Source organism: Pyxicephalus adspersus, chromosome 8 (assembly GCF_032062135.1).
Source record: "Pyxicephalus adspersus chromosome 8, UCB_Pads_2.0, whole genome shotgun sequence".
NCBI classification, from domain to species: Eukaryota; Metazoa; Chordata; class Amphibia; order Anura; family Pyxicephalidae; genus Pyxicephalus; species Pyxicephalus adspersus.
This window is the reverse complement of record NC_092865.1, coordinates 2,155,564-2,168,586: the sequence shown is the minus strand read 5'-3', so window position 1 is coordinate 2,168,586 and position 13,023 is coordinate 2,155,564. Positions and strand designations below refer to the sequence as shown.

General features: G+C 41.8%; 2 protein-coding genes across 2 annotated transcripts; both read left to right on the top strand.

The window, feature by feature from the left end:
- The first annotated feature begins 2,695 nt into the window (after positions 1-2,695).
- On the top strand, positions 2,696-7,237 carry LOC140336316 (lysine-specific demethylase 4A-like). Its single transcript, XM_072419310.1, has 10 exons — positions 2,696-2,900; positions 3,326-3,501; positions 4,416-4,530; positions 4,781-4,974; positions 5,094-5,143; positions 5,303-5,406; positions 5,512-5,649; positions 6,333-6,511; positions 6,619-6,782; positions 6,918-7,237. Exons 1-10 carry the CDS (start codon positions 2,763-2,765, stop codon positions 7,220-7,222), a joined length of 1,563 nt encoding a protein of 520 aa, XP_072275411.1. The 5' UTR covers positions 2,696-2,762; the 3' UTR covers positions 7,223-7,237.
- A 708-nt stretch (positions 7,238-7,945) lies between these two features.
- On the top strand, positions 7,946-12,716 carry LOC140336318 (lysine-specific demethylase 4A-like). Its single transcript, XM_072419311.1, has 9 exons — positions 7,946-8,144; positions 8,282-8,358; positions 8,447-8,502; positions 8,622-8,730; positions 8,811-8,996; positions 9,300-9,467; positions 9,922-10,041; positions 10,575-10,667; positions 11,058-12,716. The coding sequence occupies exons 1-9, from the start codon at positions 7,979-7,981 to the stop codon at positions 11,196-11,198; spliced, it is 1,116 nt and encodes a 371-aa protein (XP_072275412.1). The 5' UTR covers positions 7,946-7,978; the 3' UTR covers positions 11,199-12,716.
- The last annotated feature ends 307 nt before the right edge of the window (positions 12,717-13,023 follow it).

The window sequence follows — 13,023 nt, the reverse complement described above, 5'->3', positions numbered from 1 at the left end:
AATGGGCCTACATGCTGCAATACCTAAAGGAAGCAGAGCCGAGGACGGGTTTAACAATCATAGCAGTCAGCTCAGCCAAAACTTATTTTTAGATTTCCATGCAGATCCTTTAGCTCGCAGATCCTATACTCAGCAGATCCTATATCTAGCAGATCCTATATCCCACAGATCATATAACTCACAGATCTTTTAGCTTGTAGATCCTATAGCTCACAGATCCTATATCTAGCAGATCCTATAGTTCGCAGATCTTATATCTGGAAGATCATATAACTCGCAGATCTTAAATCTCACAGATCATATAACTTGCAGATCTTATATTTTGCAGATCCTATAGCTCACAGATCATATAACTCGCAGATCTTATATCTCACAGATCATATAGTTTGCAGATCTTATATCTGGCAGATCCTATATCTCGCAGATCCTATATCTTGCAGATCATATAACTCGCAGATCTTTTAGCTCATAGATCCTATAGATAGCAGATCCTATAGCTTGCAGATCTTATATCTGGCAGATCCTAAAGGTCGCAGATCTTATAGCTCACAGATCCTATATTTCGCAGATCCTAGAGCTCACAGATCCTATAGCTCACAGATCCTATATATCGCAGATCCTATATCTTGCAGATCTTATAGCTTGCAGATCCTATATCTCGCAGATCTTATAGCTTGCAGATCCTATAACTTGCAGATCCTATATCTCGCAGATCCTATATCCCACAGATCTTATAGCTGGCACATCCTAAATATCGCAGATCCTATATCTTGCAGATCTTATAGCTCGCAGATCCTTTATCTTGCAGATCCTTTATCTTGCAGATCTTAAATCTCTCATCCAATGTCCCCCGAAATAAGATACTTCCAGCTCTAGTTCCCATGTCATAGTTTGGCCATTTTACCAATCTGTGATTTTCCTGTAAGGCTCGGTATATTATCGGGATTCCGCGATTATTCTGATTTGTCCCAGGAAACACTCTGGCTATTTGTGGCAGAATATAAAGCTCTGTGGTGGGATGACTTCATAAGATAATAAAAACTCCGCACAAATAAAGGCCGCACATCATGACAATCCTAAATGTCCCAAACTTTGCTGTAACGTCCATTTGGCTGGGAATGATTGAAGATCCAACACGGCTGAAACGTTTATTCCAAGGATTCCCCATGGTAAAAGATTTATAAACACCGTGTATTGTGTTACAACAAGATCTCTAGAAATAATATTACCGTGTATTACTGTGGGATCTCCTCCAGAATAATGGTTACATTGGATCACATTGGAATCTAAATCAGATATATGATTAGATTGGATCATATTGGATCTATAGTGGAAATATTATGATATTGGAATACATTGTTATCTCTATCAGATATATGATTATATTGGATCACATTGGGATCTATATTAGAGATGTGATTAGATTGGATCACATTGGGATCTATATTAGAGATATGATTAGATTGGATCACATTGGGACATATATCAGGTTATTACAGTGGAATACATTGGATTTATATCAGAACTATTATTACATTGAGGTCTATGATGAAATGATCATTAAATTGGATCGCATTGTAATCTCTATTAGATCATTACATTGGATCACACTGGATCTATATCAGATATAGGATTGGATCACATTGGGAATTATTGTTACATTGGAATACATTGTTATCTATATCAGATATATGATTACATTGGAACATTATCGGAATTATTATTCTATAGGATCACAATGGATCTCTATCAGATATATGATTGGTTCACATTGGGTCTATATCAGATTATTGGATAACATTGGATCTCTATCGGAATTATTGTTGCATTGGATCAGATTGAATCCCTATCAGATCATTACATTGGATCCCTATCAGATCATTACATTGGTTCTCTATCAGATTATTGGATCACAATGGATCTCTATCAGATATATGATTGGATCACATTGGATCTCTGTCAGATTATTGGATGACATTGGATCTATATTAGAATTATTGTTACATTGGATTTCTATCAGATTATTGGATTTCTATCAGATTATTGGATCTCTATCGGAATTATTGTTGCATTGTATCGGACGAGGCCCCGATGTGTCACACAATAACACACAGCACAACCTCTCGCCACCACACCCCGGGCATCCTATTGGCTGAAAGAGGCACTGAACACGCCCCTAAATTGATATTCTGGACATTTTGGCTAATCAGGACTCGGCCCGAGATGCGAGGCGTGAGCAGGGGCGGGGGAAGAGGCGGAGACTGAGCCCTGACTGGTCGCTTGGCGCTGCCTTTCTATTGGTCGTCTATTTGAGATGCAGTGCGCAGACGCAGGGGCCAGAAAACGAAAGGCGGCGTTGAAGGAAGCGGTGAACGGACAGCTGGATTATTGGGATATAGCAGAGCGAACAGCGGCTACACAACACGACCGTCTCGGTGACCCCTAACGGGGACATTGTCTCACAGAGACAAGCCCAATCCCGGGATTGCTGGATCGGTCACTAGGGGTGCTTGGGGTGTGCTGTGTATTTGGGGGAGGGGGATCGGTCACTAGGGGTGCTTGGGGTGTGCTGTGTATTGGTTGGGATTGCAGCCAATGTTTCTGGTGATTGGACAGATGTGTGGGGGGTGCACATTCTATGCAGGCTGATTTTTATCTCTCATAGATTTATACTGACTTTAAAATCATTGTATTTATTGCTTTTTGTTTCTGTCTGCAGCTCCTCAGATAGTGAGCACCCCATCTGGGTGTAAGACCTCAGGATGGCGGGAGAAAACGAAAACCCCAACCCCAGCTCGAGGATCATGACCTTCTACCCCACCATGGAAGAATTCAAGAACTTCAAGCGCTATATAGCATATATAGAGTCTCAGGGAGCGCACCGGGCCGGACTGGCAAAGGTAATTTGGGGAAAATCAGGTCTGTGAGGCTGTGCTCTGTGCCAGAGCTGGAGAAATCTCAGTACTGCAGTGCTCAACCCAGATAATATTTTAAGTTGGGTGGGAAGTAGCTGTAGCCGGGTGGTGGCCCCGGTATTGTGACCAAACTCATCAGTAACCACCCAAAAACAGCCGGATGGTTACTGAAAAGTGCTGGGTGGTGCCTCATAGGTTTCTCTACCTTTCATAAGACTCCATAGCTGTACACCATGCTTCAATAACTCACTTTCACTAGTCCTATCCTTAATACAGTGTAAGGTCACTCTATGGTGACATTTCTGTTGTAGATCTTCGGGGTAACGGCCTTGGCCGCACCAGGTGACGTCTGTCCTTATTCTTTTTAATAGTTCATCACTTTCTGAATAAATCTGATCTTTGCCCTGCAGGTGGTTCCTCCCAAAGAATGGAAACCTCGTGCCTGTTACGATGACCTGGATGATCTAGTGATTCCCGCGCCCATTCAGCAAGTGGTGACCGGTCAGTCCGGACTGTTCACACAGTACAATATTCAGAAGAAACCAATGACTGTCAAAGAATTCAGACGTATAGCAAACAGTGACAAGTAAGTGTCCAGCATATGTGAATGTGTCCCTGCCTCGTGATGTCACTTGCTGGCCTTCATATGTGTGACATGAAAAAAGGATTTTTATATCCAGCGTGCTGTCACTGCAGGTGTTACCGGAATACAGTAGTTTATTGCAGTGTCCTTCATGTATGGAAATGTCTTATGGAAATGTCTTATACATGACACCGGCCCTGCCTTTAGCTTTGCTGACCCTCACAATACATGGCTTAAGCTGGATCATCGGGGCAAAGTCATTTATTAAGCTCCCACTGATGTTATAAATATTAAGATATCCAATAATAAACGTGACAAAAATGTACAAACTTTACATTTCCTATTGTGTTGTATTGGCAGATGTTGGGTTTCCTGCTTTGCATTTGGTTTTGTTTGTTTGTAATTTTTGTACACTGAGGGATGCGGTTACTTTGAATGGTGCCAATATTCAAAACGGGTACATTCTGTCTGTGGTTCACCTCCTTCACTGGCAGCATGGTGCATATTTGTACTCTGGTATGGCTTGTATGTAAACCCTGATAATGAGCTTCTTATTTGCTCCCTGGTAAATAACATTTATGTATGGTCTGAGCAGATAAATTCCTGTGCTGTACTGCTATCAGTTACATTGGAATGCCGACAAAACCCCATCTCAGTTATGGAAAGCAGGTGCTTTACAGTTCTGTCCTGGCATCATAACTCTGCACCCTCATTGCTAACCTATGGTGATTGTCGCTCTAGGACAGACAGTGTTTGCAAGATTTCCTGGGAATAATAAATGGAGGGGTTGGAGCCTGAATGGGGAAAAAAAACTCATCCAGCTACCACATTGCTCAGCTGCTTTTCAGGCCTTTGTATTTTGCATGATATACAAATCTTTATAGATTTTACATTTATTATTTCTTCCCCTTGCACAGGTATTGTACTCCTCGCTACCATGACTTTGAAGACTTGGAACGTAAATATTGGAAAAATCTGACATTCAACGCTCCGATTTATGGTGCTGATGTTAACGGGACCCTCTATGATAAGGTAAAAATAAAAACCGCAGGAGGAATTTATAAAATCTGACAAAGTGGTCTGATGTGATGTCTGGGTGCTGACACCTTCTGAGTCAGAATTTTTATTGGCTGGTGGAGTAATGAAAGATGAATCGTCTTTGTGTGGGCTGTGTAAATTCTGATTTGTAGCAGTTTAGAATGGTGGTTAGATAACTCTCATTCTAATATGATATCCTGTAGTCTGCATTCTGTGCCTTACGTTTTGTTTCTCTGTTTCTCAGCATGTGGAGGAGTGGAACATTGGCCACCTCAACACCATCCTGGATGTGGTGGAGAGGGAGAGCGGTATCACCATAGAGGGTGTGAACACCCCATACCTGTATTTTGGTATGTGGAAGACCTCCTTTGCCTGGCACACTGAAGATATGGATCTGTACAGTATCAACTACCTGCACTTTGGGGAACCCAAATCATGGTGAGCATAACTAAGCCTGTATGTTGTCTCATAGCTAATCTTCAGATTATAAAATGTTTCAGTATCTTTTTTTTTTTTTTTTTTATTTTTTTTTTTTAAATATCATTTTTGTGTTTTAGGTACACAATTCCTCCAGAACATGGCAAGCGATTGGAGAGATTGGCAAAGGGTGAGTCTTATGGACTGGTCTGAGGGGAGGGCGATGGGGTTAATTAACTGAATCCACCTTCGGAAGCTGGAATCCTTGTCTTCCTACTAATAAAGATATAAACTATATTAGACCGGTACTCTTTCATGTCTAATGGCTGTTTTCCTATTTGTTGCACAGGATTCTTCCCTGGCAGTGCTCAGAGCTGTGAAGCTTTCCTTCGTCACAAGATGACAGTCATCTCACCCTTCATCCTGAAGAAGTATGGCATCCCCTTTGATAAGGTAAGGGTTGAGGGCACATATAGTCAATCTTTAATATACATTGGACCTTTCAAAGCAGTGAGCGTTCTACTTTACCAATGTCCTAATGTTATCTTATCCTTCCAGATCACTCAGGAGGCTGGCGAGTTCATGGTCACTTTCCCATATGGATACCATGCTGGATTCAACCATGGCTTCAACTGTGCTGAGTCCACCAACTTTGCTACATTAAGATGGATTGAGTATGGGAAACAAGCTGTTTTGGTAAGCGGAGGTTTGTTTTTTTCTGTGGTTAAACATAAGGTTGTGTGTGGCTCCAGGCAGAGATCAGCAGTGTAGATGCATGAACAAGACCAAAGGCTGCATATTTAATAATTGGGGTTTCCCCGCATGCCTTAAATTATACAAAATGTACAGTTATCCTTTTAAACTTGACCTGAAAACTTTTCTTTGACTCATAACAAGGCTAGTTATTTAAAGTCCAAAGACCAAATGTTCCATCTACAGACTCGCAGCTAAAGGTCACATAGGTGTCTGGTCATTTAAAGATGCCAATTTAAATGACATTCACTAGCAATGTGTCTACATAGAGATGAAATCAATAGATGGCTGATATGCATGAACCAACTAAAGGGCAGGTTGAGGTGTGCTCATTGCTTAACGTGAGGTTTGGTTCCTTAGGCCTTAGAATTCATGTCTCACTGCAATGTTAATTGGTGAGTCAAATCCCTGTTAGTTCTGGAGATCTGACATATAAGTTGTCTGAAAGTGTCCTAGAGATGTATAGTCCAGAGAAGGGCTCAATATTACAATAATATAAAGTTAAAGCCGAACTATACAGAAGGAGTGAGTTAGAGAGACACTTACTTTAATGCACTGATGTGGACTAAACTTTTTTTGAATAAACCTCTTCAACTCCCATGCTTACCCCAATATTGTGTTTGCAGTGTTCCTGCAGAAAGGACATGGTGAAGATCTCAATGGATGTTTTTGTGCGCAAGTTCCAGCCTGAGCGTTATAAACTCTGGAAATCTGGAAAAGACGTCACAGCCATTGACCACACTATGCCCACTCCGGAGGCAGCGGAATTTGTTGATGAACAAAATGAATCCGATCAAAAGAAAAGGTCGGTGGTGGTTTAAGCTTCTTTGTTTACGGTATATTAACGGTCAAGTGGTAAATGGTCCATTGTGCTGCTTTTGTAATGTAGTTAACCCCATTCTCCTTTATTAGTGTGACCAAACACCGCATTGGAACCAAAAGGCACAGAGTGTGTTTGGAGGTCCCAAAGGAGCTAAGCCAGGATGAGGACTTCAAGGATGTGCAGTGTGATATGGAGACCTGTAAGGTGAATGAAGTCAAAGAGGAGAAGTGCAGCCTGGAGGACACAGAACCGGGTATGTCACTGGCTGAAAAATCAGAATTGTCAAAGCATCTGAATTCTACATAATCTTGACATTTTTCCATATGCAGAATATGATGCAAATTATCTGCGTTCTTTCATTCTAATTTCTGTATATTGGCCATTTCAGGGTCTTCTGGACAACAATATGAAACTCTGAAAAATGTGGAAAACTTTGGAATGACAGACAGTTACACCACATTCTCCAATCCGGCCAGCCCATCTTCTAGTGCTGGCAGCTCCTCTTCATTGCAGGACAGCGCCCCAGAAAGTGCTGTCTCATCGGACACTGATTCCGACGCACAGCAGAGATCAAGGCCTGGGAAGTCAGGTGCTGTGCGCAGACATGCTAAAAAAGGAAAAGCTGCAGCGCTAAAGAAAACCAGCCTTACCGAACATCAACTGGAAAATGTAAGTGCCAGTTGTGGAATTTAACTAAAATCTCAGATGTTTTCCCACCGTATTATAAAAGTTTTATTTTAATCTGCAGTTTTCATCTGTTGATCTTGCAATGAACATCCTAATTCAGGTAGTTCTTGGAAATGGGTCCGCTCCCAGTTGTGGCCCCCACATTGTCATCCTGTCACAAGGGCTTCCTTTAGTGAGGACAGGTGGCAATGCCAATGCATTTTACACAGCATGGCCGACTATTCTCATGAGGAAACTGCCCACAGAAATGCCATCTCTGATAAGTATCGTAGACAGGAAGTTGCTGCAGGAAATAAACAAGCTCTGACATGAAACAAAGGTTGGCTATTGCATGATGCACGAAGCATACCAAATGTCATTGATGTACACAATCTACTTCTAGACTTCTGGCAACCCAAACAAAAGTGCCTAAAGCTAAATCACAGGCTTCTCTTGCATGGCATTGTGCACCAAAGTCCATGCAATGAAATTGGATGGTGGGCAGATGAAATTGTTATAACAGTAGTGACAATCCTTTGAATAATATATGGCAGATCCTTCCCAGTTAGGCTAGCACTTTGCCCTAATTGAGGACTTTTAGAATTTTAACTTGGGTATATGCAAGATCATCTTACTACCTGCATTGTATATATTGTGGACTTTTCAGAAACTAACTTTACCGTGTTACACATGGAATGTGTGAAATATATATTATAAAATCTCCAACTTGTCTTTTCTTTTCCCTATTCTTAGTCTGACTGTGAAGCACAAACCAAGACCGATATGACCCCTGTAGCATTCCAGCTGAAAACAAAGCCACTGATACCAGAGATGTGCTTCACAACCACAAGTTGCAACACTGAGCTGAACCTGTCCGCTCCATTTCTGGAAGACGATGGAACCAGCCTGCTGATCTCCTGCAAAAAGTGTGGAGTTTGTGTACATGCAAGTAAGTGCCAGCTATTCTAAGGCAGGGAAACCATTCAATTGTATGTCTAGAAATCTTTATTTTTTTCAGACAATCTGATGAGGTATTGCACAAATGTCATTTTGTCAGACATTGTACTGACCTCTTCCTTTCTTCAGGTTGTTATGGTGTGCCCAAAGACCAAGCTGTGGAGGGCTGGATGTGCTCTCGCTGTGAAGAAGATGCCATCACCCAGGTAAGCTGGCCAGTGCCACCCTCCAATTAGACTGCACTGATTATTTTTTCTGTCAATCCCTTCCTAAATTACATTCTTCTCTTCATAGGACTGCTGCTTGTGTTCTCTCAGAGGTGGAGCATTACAGAAGGCCAATGATAACCGGTATGTATTCTGGAAGTGCAAAGCCTTCATAATAAACTCTGTTTGTAGACCATTTATTGCATTGCAATGTACAATCGTGCTGCATAATTGCATTTTTAATGCTGAATTCTCTCTGACAGATGGGTGCATGTAATGTGCGCTGTGGCCGTTGCTGAAGCAAAATTTGTGAACATTGCAGAGAGGCGTCCCGTAGATATCAGCAAAATCCCCCTGATGAGGTTCCGACTGGTAGGTGCTGCACTGGCTTTTGAGGGAGGGGGTGTGAGGAATTTTTTGCAGAACGCTGACCTCTTCTATCTTTGCTCTAGAAATGCGCTTTTTGCAAGAAGAGACGAAAGAGGGTGGCAGGGTGCTGTGTTCAGTGCTCACGTGGCAGATGCCCCACGTCGTTCCATGCCACATGTGCTCAGGCCGCTGGTGTGATGATGCAGCCGGATGACTGGCCTTTTGTCGTGTTCATAACCTGCTCCAGACACAAACCCTCCCTGAATGAGGTAATGAGGATTTATTAAAGCTCTTCACCACCGATTGTAAAGAGATTAGAAGATGTAGGATTATTGGTACTTCGCATAGAAGCCAGGACATAAACCCCAGAATCTTATCCTCCTCTCCATTCAGTTTGTGTTTGTCTTTTTTAGCTGGTAGGGTTTATACCTGACTTTCATATTTTCTGCATTATGGCTTGTTACCAGTCAACCAGTAAACTAGCATTTTGCACCAGGAATGGTAGCCTACATATTCCTCCCTGTAGAACACAACCTGAAGCCTCAACTTTTTTTTTTTTCCTATTTTTACAGGGCAAAGACGCCAACAGAGACATTGTATTGGGCCAGACTGTAATTGCCAAGCACAAGAATGGTCGCTACTACCAGAGTGAGGTGGTCAAGCTGACAAAGGAGACCTTCTATGAGGTCAATTTTGATGATGGCTCTTTCAGTGACAATCTCTACCCAGAGGACATTGTGGTAAGATTTTATTCTTCCCTAGGCATGACCATTGTGGCAATGACACGACTATGGACTTTGTCTAGCGCCAACATAATAATAAAGATAATAATTCCATGCTGGGTGGGTAGGGGGATATGCAATCTGACATCTATGGGCCTGTGTGCAGCAAATGTCCTGTTGTGAAAGCCTGCAGCCAATCTGTTCTGTTCCAGAGAATCAGGAGAGGAAGAGTGTAGATCTTCCAGTCCTCCCGAGCAGACTTTCATATCACAGTTCATCTTTTTGTCTTAAGTTGGGTTCAGTAAATTCCAGAGAATGTCAGAAAAAGCTGCTTCCTATAGTTTATTCTAAGGTTTGGATTGGTCGGCACTTTTTCTCTTGGAAGCTGTCCGTCTCTTTTCATGTTGGCTTTCTTCTTCTTTTGTTACTAAAGAATGCAAACAAATTCTAATGTTCTATTTTCATTTTACAGAGCCGTGACTGTCTTAATTTGGGTCCTCCAGCTGCTGGGGATATTGTTCAGGTCCGCTGGACTGATGGCCTTGTGTATGGTGCAAAATTTGTGGCATCGCACTCTATTCAGATGTATCAGGTAAGTGTGTGCGAGTACTTCTGTAACAGATTTGTGGGCTTTTTATAGATTACCATTTTCACCTGAAACAACATTTAATACTGTGAATACGGAGGGAACACACATTATATTCATAGTCCTTATGTCCTCCGCTTCATGCTGTCCTAATTATTATTAGAGGGTAGAGATCATGCATTGGTAGGGCCGTACTGTAAGGCAGCCTCATTGGAATGGTGAGGGTGATGGGTGTTTTACAGGCCCAGAGGAACTAGGTATAAGCTGCATGGAAGTAGTCCTTCAGTGAAATCAATCAATCATATGGAGTCTGCTGTTCTTTTGACGATGGTGTCTAGAAATGATTATCAACCAGAATTGGACCCATTGCACGGGTTGTGATCAGACCAGACCTCTCTCCTCTCTGCAGGGAGTGTGACGACACTTATTCTAAGGGTGCTGGCTTATACTCTGCCCTGTCTGCATAAAATATTTGCAGTTAGGAATCGGATTCATTGGTTACACGCTGTCATTATTCATTATTTATTTTATTTTTTTAGGTGGAGTTTGAGGATGGCTCCCAGCTGCCAGCAAAGAGAGATGACGTGTACACTCTTGATGAAGAGTTACCAAAGAAAGTAAAATCCCGTCTGGTGAGTATTGATCTTAAGAACTTCTAAGGCCAAACGTGCAGCCACAGTTAGGAGGTAGTTTAATTGTTTAAACTCATTTATTTCCCCCAGCACCTCCGCCCAATATAACCCACTCATCAGCCCATGGACTTTTGTTGCCCCCCCCCCCCCATTCCTGAATGTCTGGGTTATGCCATTTCAGACGTCCAGCTTTCTCCCTCCCTAACAAATGCCTATTGCTACAAGTAGTGTTGACGGTTATTGACTGTGAATTATATTACTATTGTATTATGTCCCAGTCACTCCCTGTCAGTACACCCTGTGAATGTTTATTTTCTGTACCCCATATCCCTGCACTTTCCAATAAACAAAACTCATTTCATTTATATCATGTTTTTTTTCCCCCGGCAGTCTGTGGCATCTGACATGCGCTTCACAGAAATCTTCACAGAGCAGGAAGTCAAACAAGAAGTGAAAAGACAGCGAGTCATCAACTCCAGATATAGAGAGGACTACATTGAGCCTGCATTGTACCGTGCCATCATGGAGTAAACCTGCACTGCTTGGCGCCTCCAAAAAGAAGGCGCTGACAACCTCGGCCAACTCTGTTCTGTTGGGACCTTTTATCTTTACTGTGACTGGACTCTTTCCACCTTTTGAATTACAAGGCTTGGCGCCTGTTTGCAAAGCATGATTGGGTAAAGAACCGATTGGATGAATTGTCCCGGCTCTCCGCGTCAAACTCTTTGGCTCTTGAGCTGGCAGAGGCTCACTATCCATTCATGGAACAGTGTTACCAGTGATCTCTTCTATGCCCTCTGAAGAAGCCTTGGAAATCATCTTGGCATTCTGAACTTTTTTTCAGAGACTTGTGGTGTTGAGCGGTTTAATTCCCCCACCCAATCCTTCCTGCTGACGTGGCTTTAATTTGATAAATAGTACATTGGAGGGCCGGATTTTTGACATTTCAGGAATTTGTGTGATAATGGGGATGCGTTCCTGCTAATAAAACAAACTGCAGATTATTATGAGGCTGTGCAAAGAGTTGTATAAGATTCAAGCTTTTCTAAGATCCAGCGAGTGTCTACCTCTCGTCTAACAGCTAAACGTCTGTTACTGAAAACAATCAAAAATATTTGATACAGAATTAAAAAGAAAAAAAAAAAAGGGGGAAGGGGGGAGGTCAGGGCATCAATATTAAGATATTTCATTCTTCACAAATGAGCTTTGAACACCAGGCCAAACTACTTACATTATTTCTAACAATTTGATGAGCGACTGATGCACTGAATGGTTACAAAATACAAATAAGCTTTGAGTATCAGTATTTCATGCTTGGGGGGGGGGGGGGGGGCTTTAGTTTTCTACAGAATCTTGACACCCAATGTAGGGGTAAACCCAGAAGTTGGGGGGGAAATCGTTATTTTAGGTTGATGTCTTATCCTAAAAAAAACGCAAACCGGTTAGTTACTTTACAGAGTATATTTCTAATGCCGCGTGTGTAAGATTAGTGCTTTTAGTCCCCAGGGTGTCGCTGGTGCTCAATGGCAAAATATTTCATGATTAGACTTTTTTCATTGGTGGATTTTTTTTTTTATCTTTTTGCAGAACTGTAAGCATAGCCCTGTGTTTGACCACTTGTGGCTCTTTTTTGCTTAGGAACTAAAAGTCCCAGCATGCCTCGCAGCCAGAGCAAAGGACAACAGGTGACCAAATGCCTTTTTCAAACACATCTGTACATTTATTTTTATTACAGAAGCTCAGCTTGCCATCTCATCTGATGGTCATGGCGTGGAGACCCCGTTATCGGAACCGGTACCGACACAAATTGCTTTGCAACTTTTTTTTTTTTTTTTTTTTCTAAAGGTGCATTACTTTCTGCAGGTACTGCCTTTGCAGTATCGAACCTCCTGTGTATTGTAATAACGGAATTTTTTTATTTTCTAAACCTTTAAATTATAAGGCATCGTAGAGCATTAATTTTAGCAATAAACTTGTGTGGCGTGCAGCTATTGTGTCTGAATATTATTTGAATATATGTGGTATTTAAATAAAAAAAAAAAAACTGCATTTGTTTTTCCCAGTGTCTTGTGTTCTGATTGGGTCATTACTGGAAAGCTTTATTATTCCTGTGATTATAAAGGCCAAATCCAAGCAGATGTTCATGGTGATGGCTCTGCATTGTTTATAAAGCATCCACAAATCGATAAAAAGTAAAAACTGATTGGGGGTAAAGTTTAAAATGTGGCACTACTCCTCCTTACACCAGGTTTGATGAATGGCATTACCCAATGCAAGAATAGGACACTTGTCTATCCTGCATTGGTGTGCTCTGAGCTGGGAGTGGGGGGGATATTGCAGAAATAAATAGCCCTTC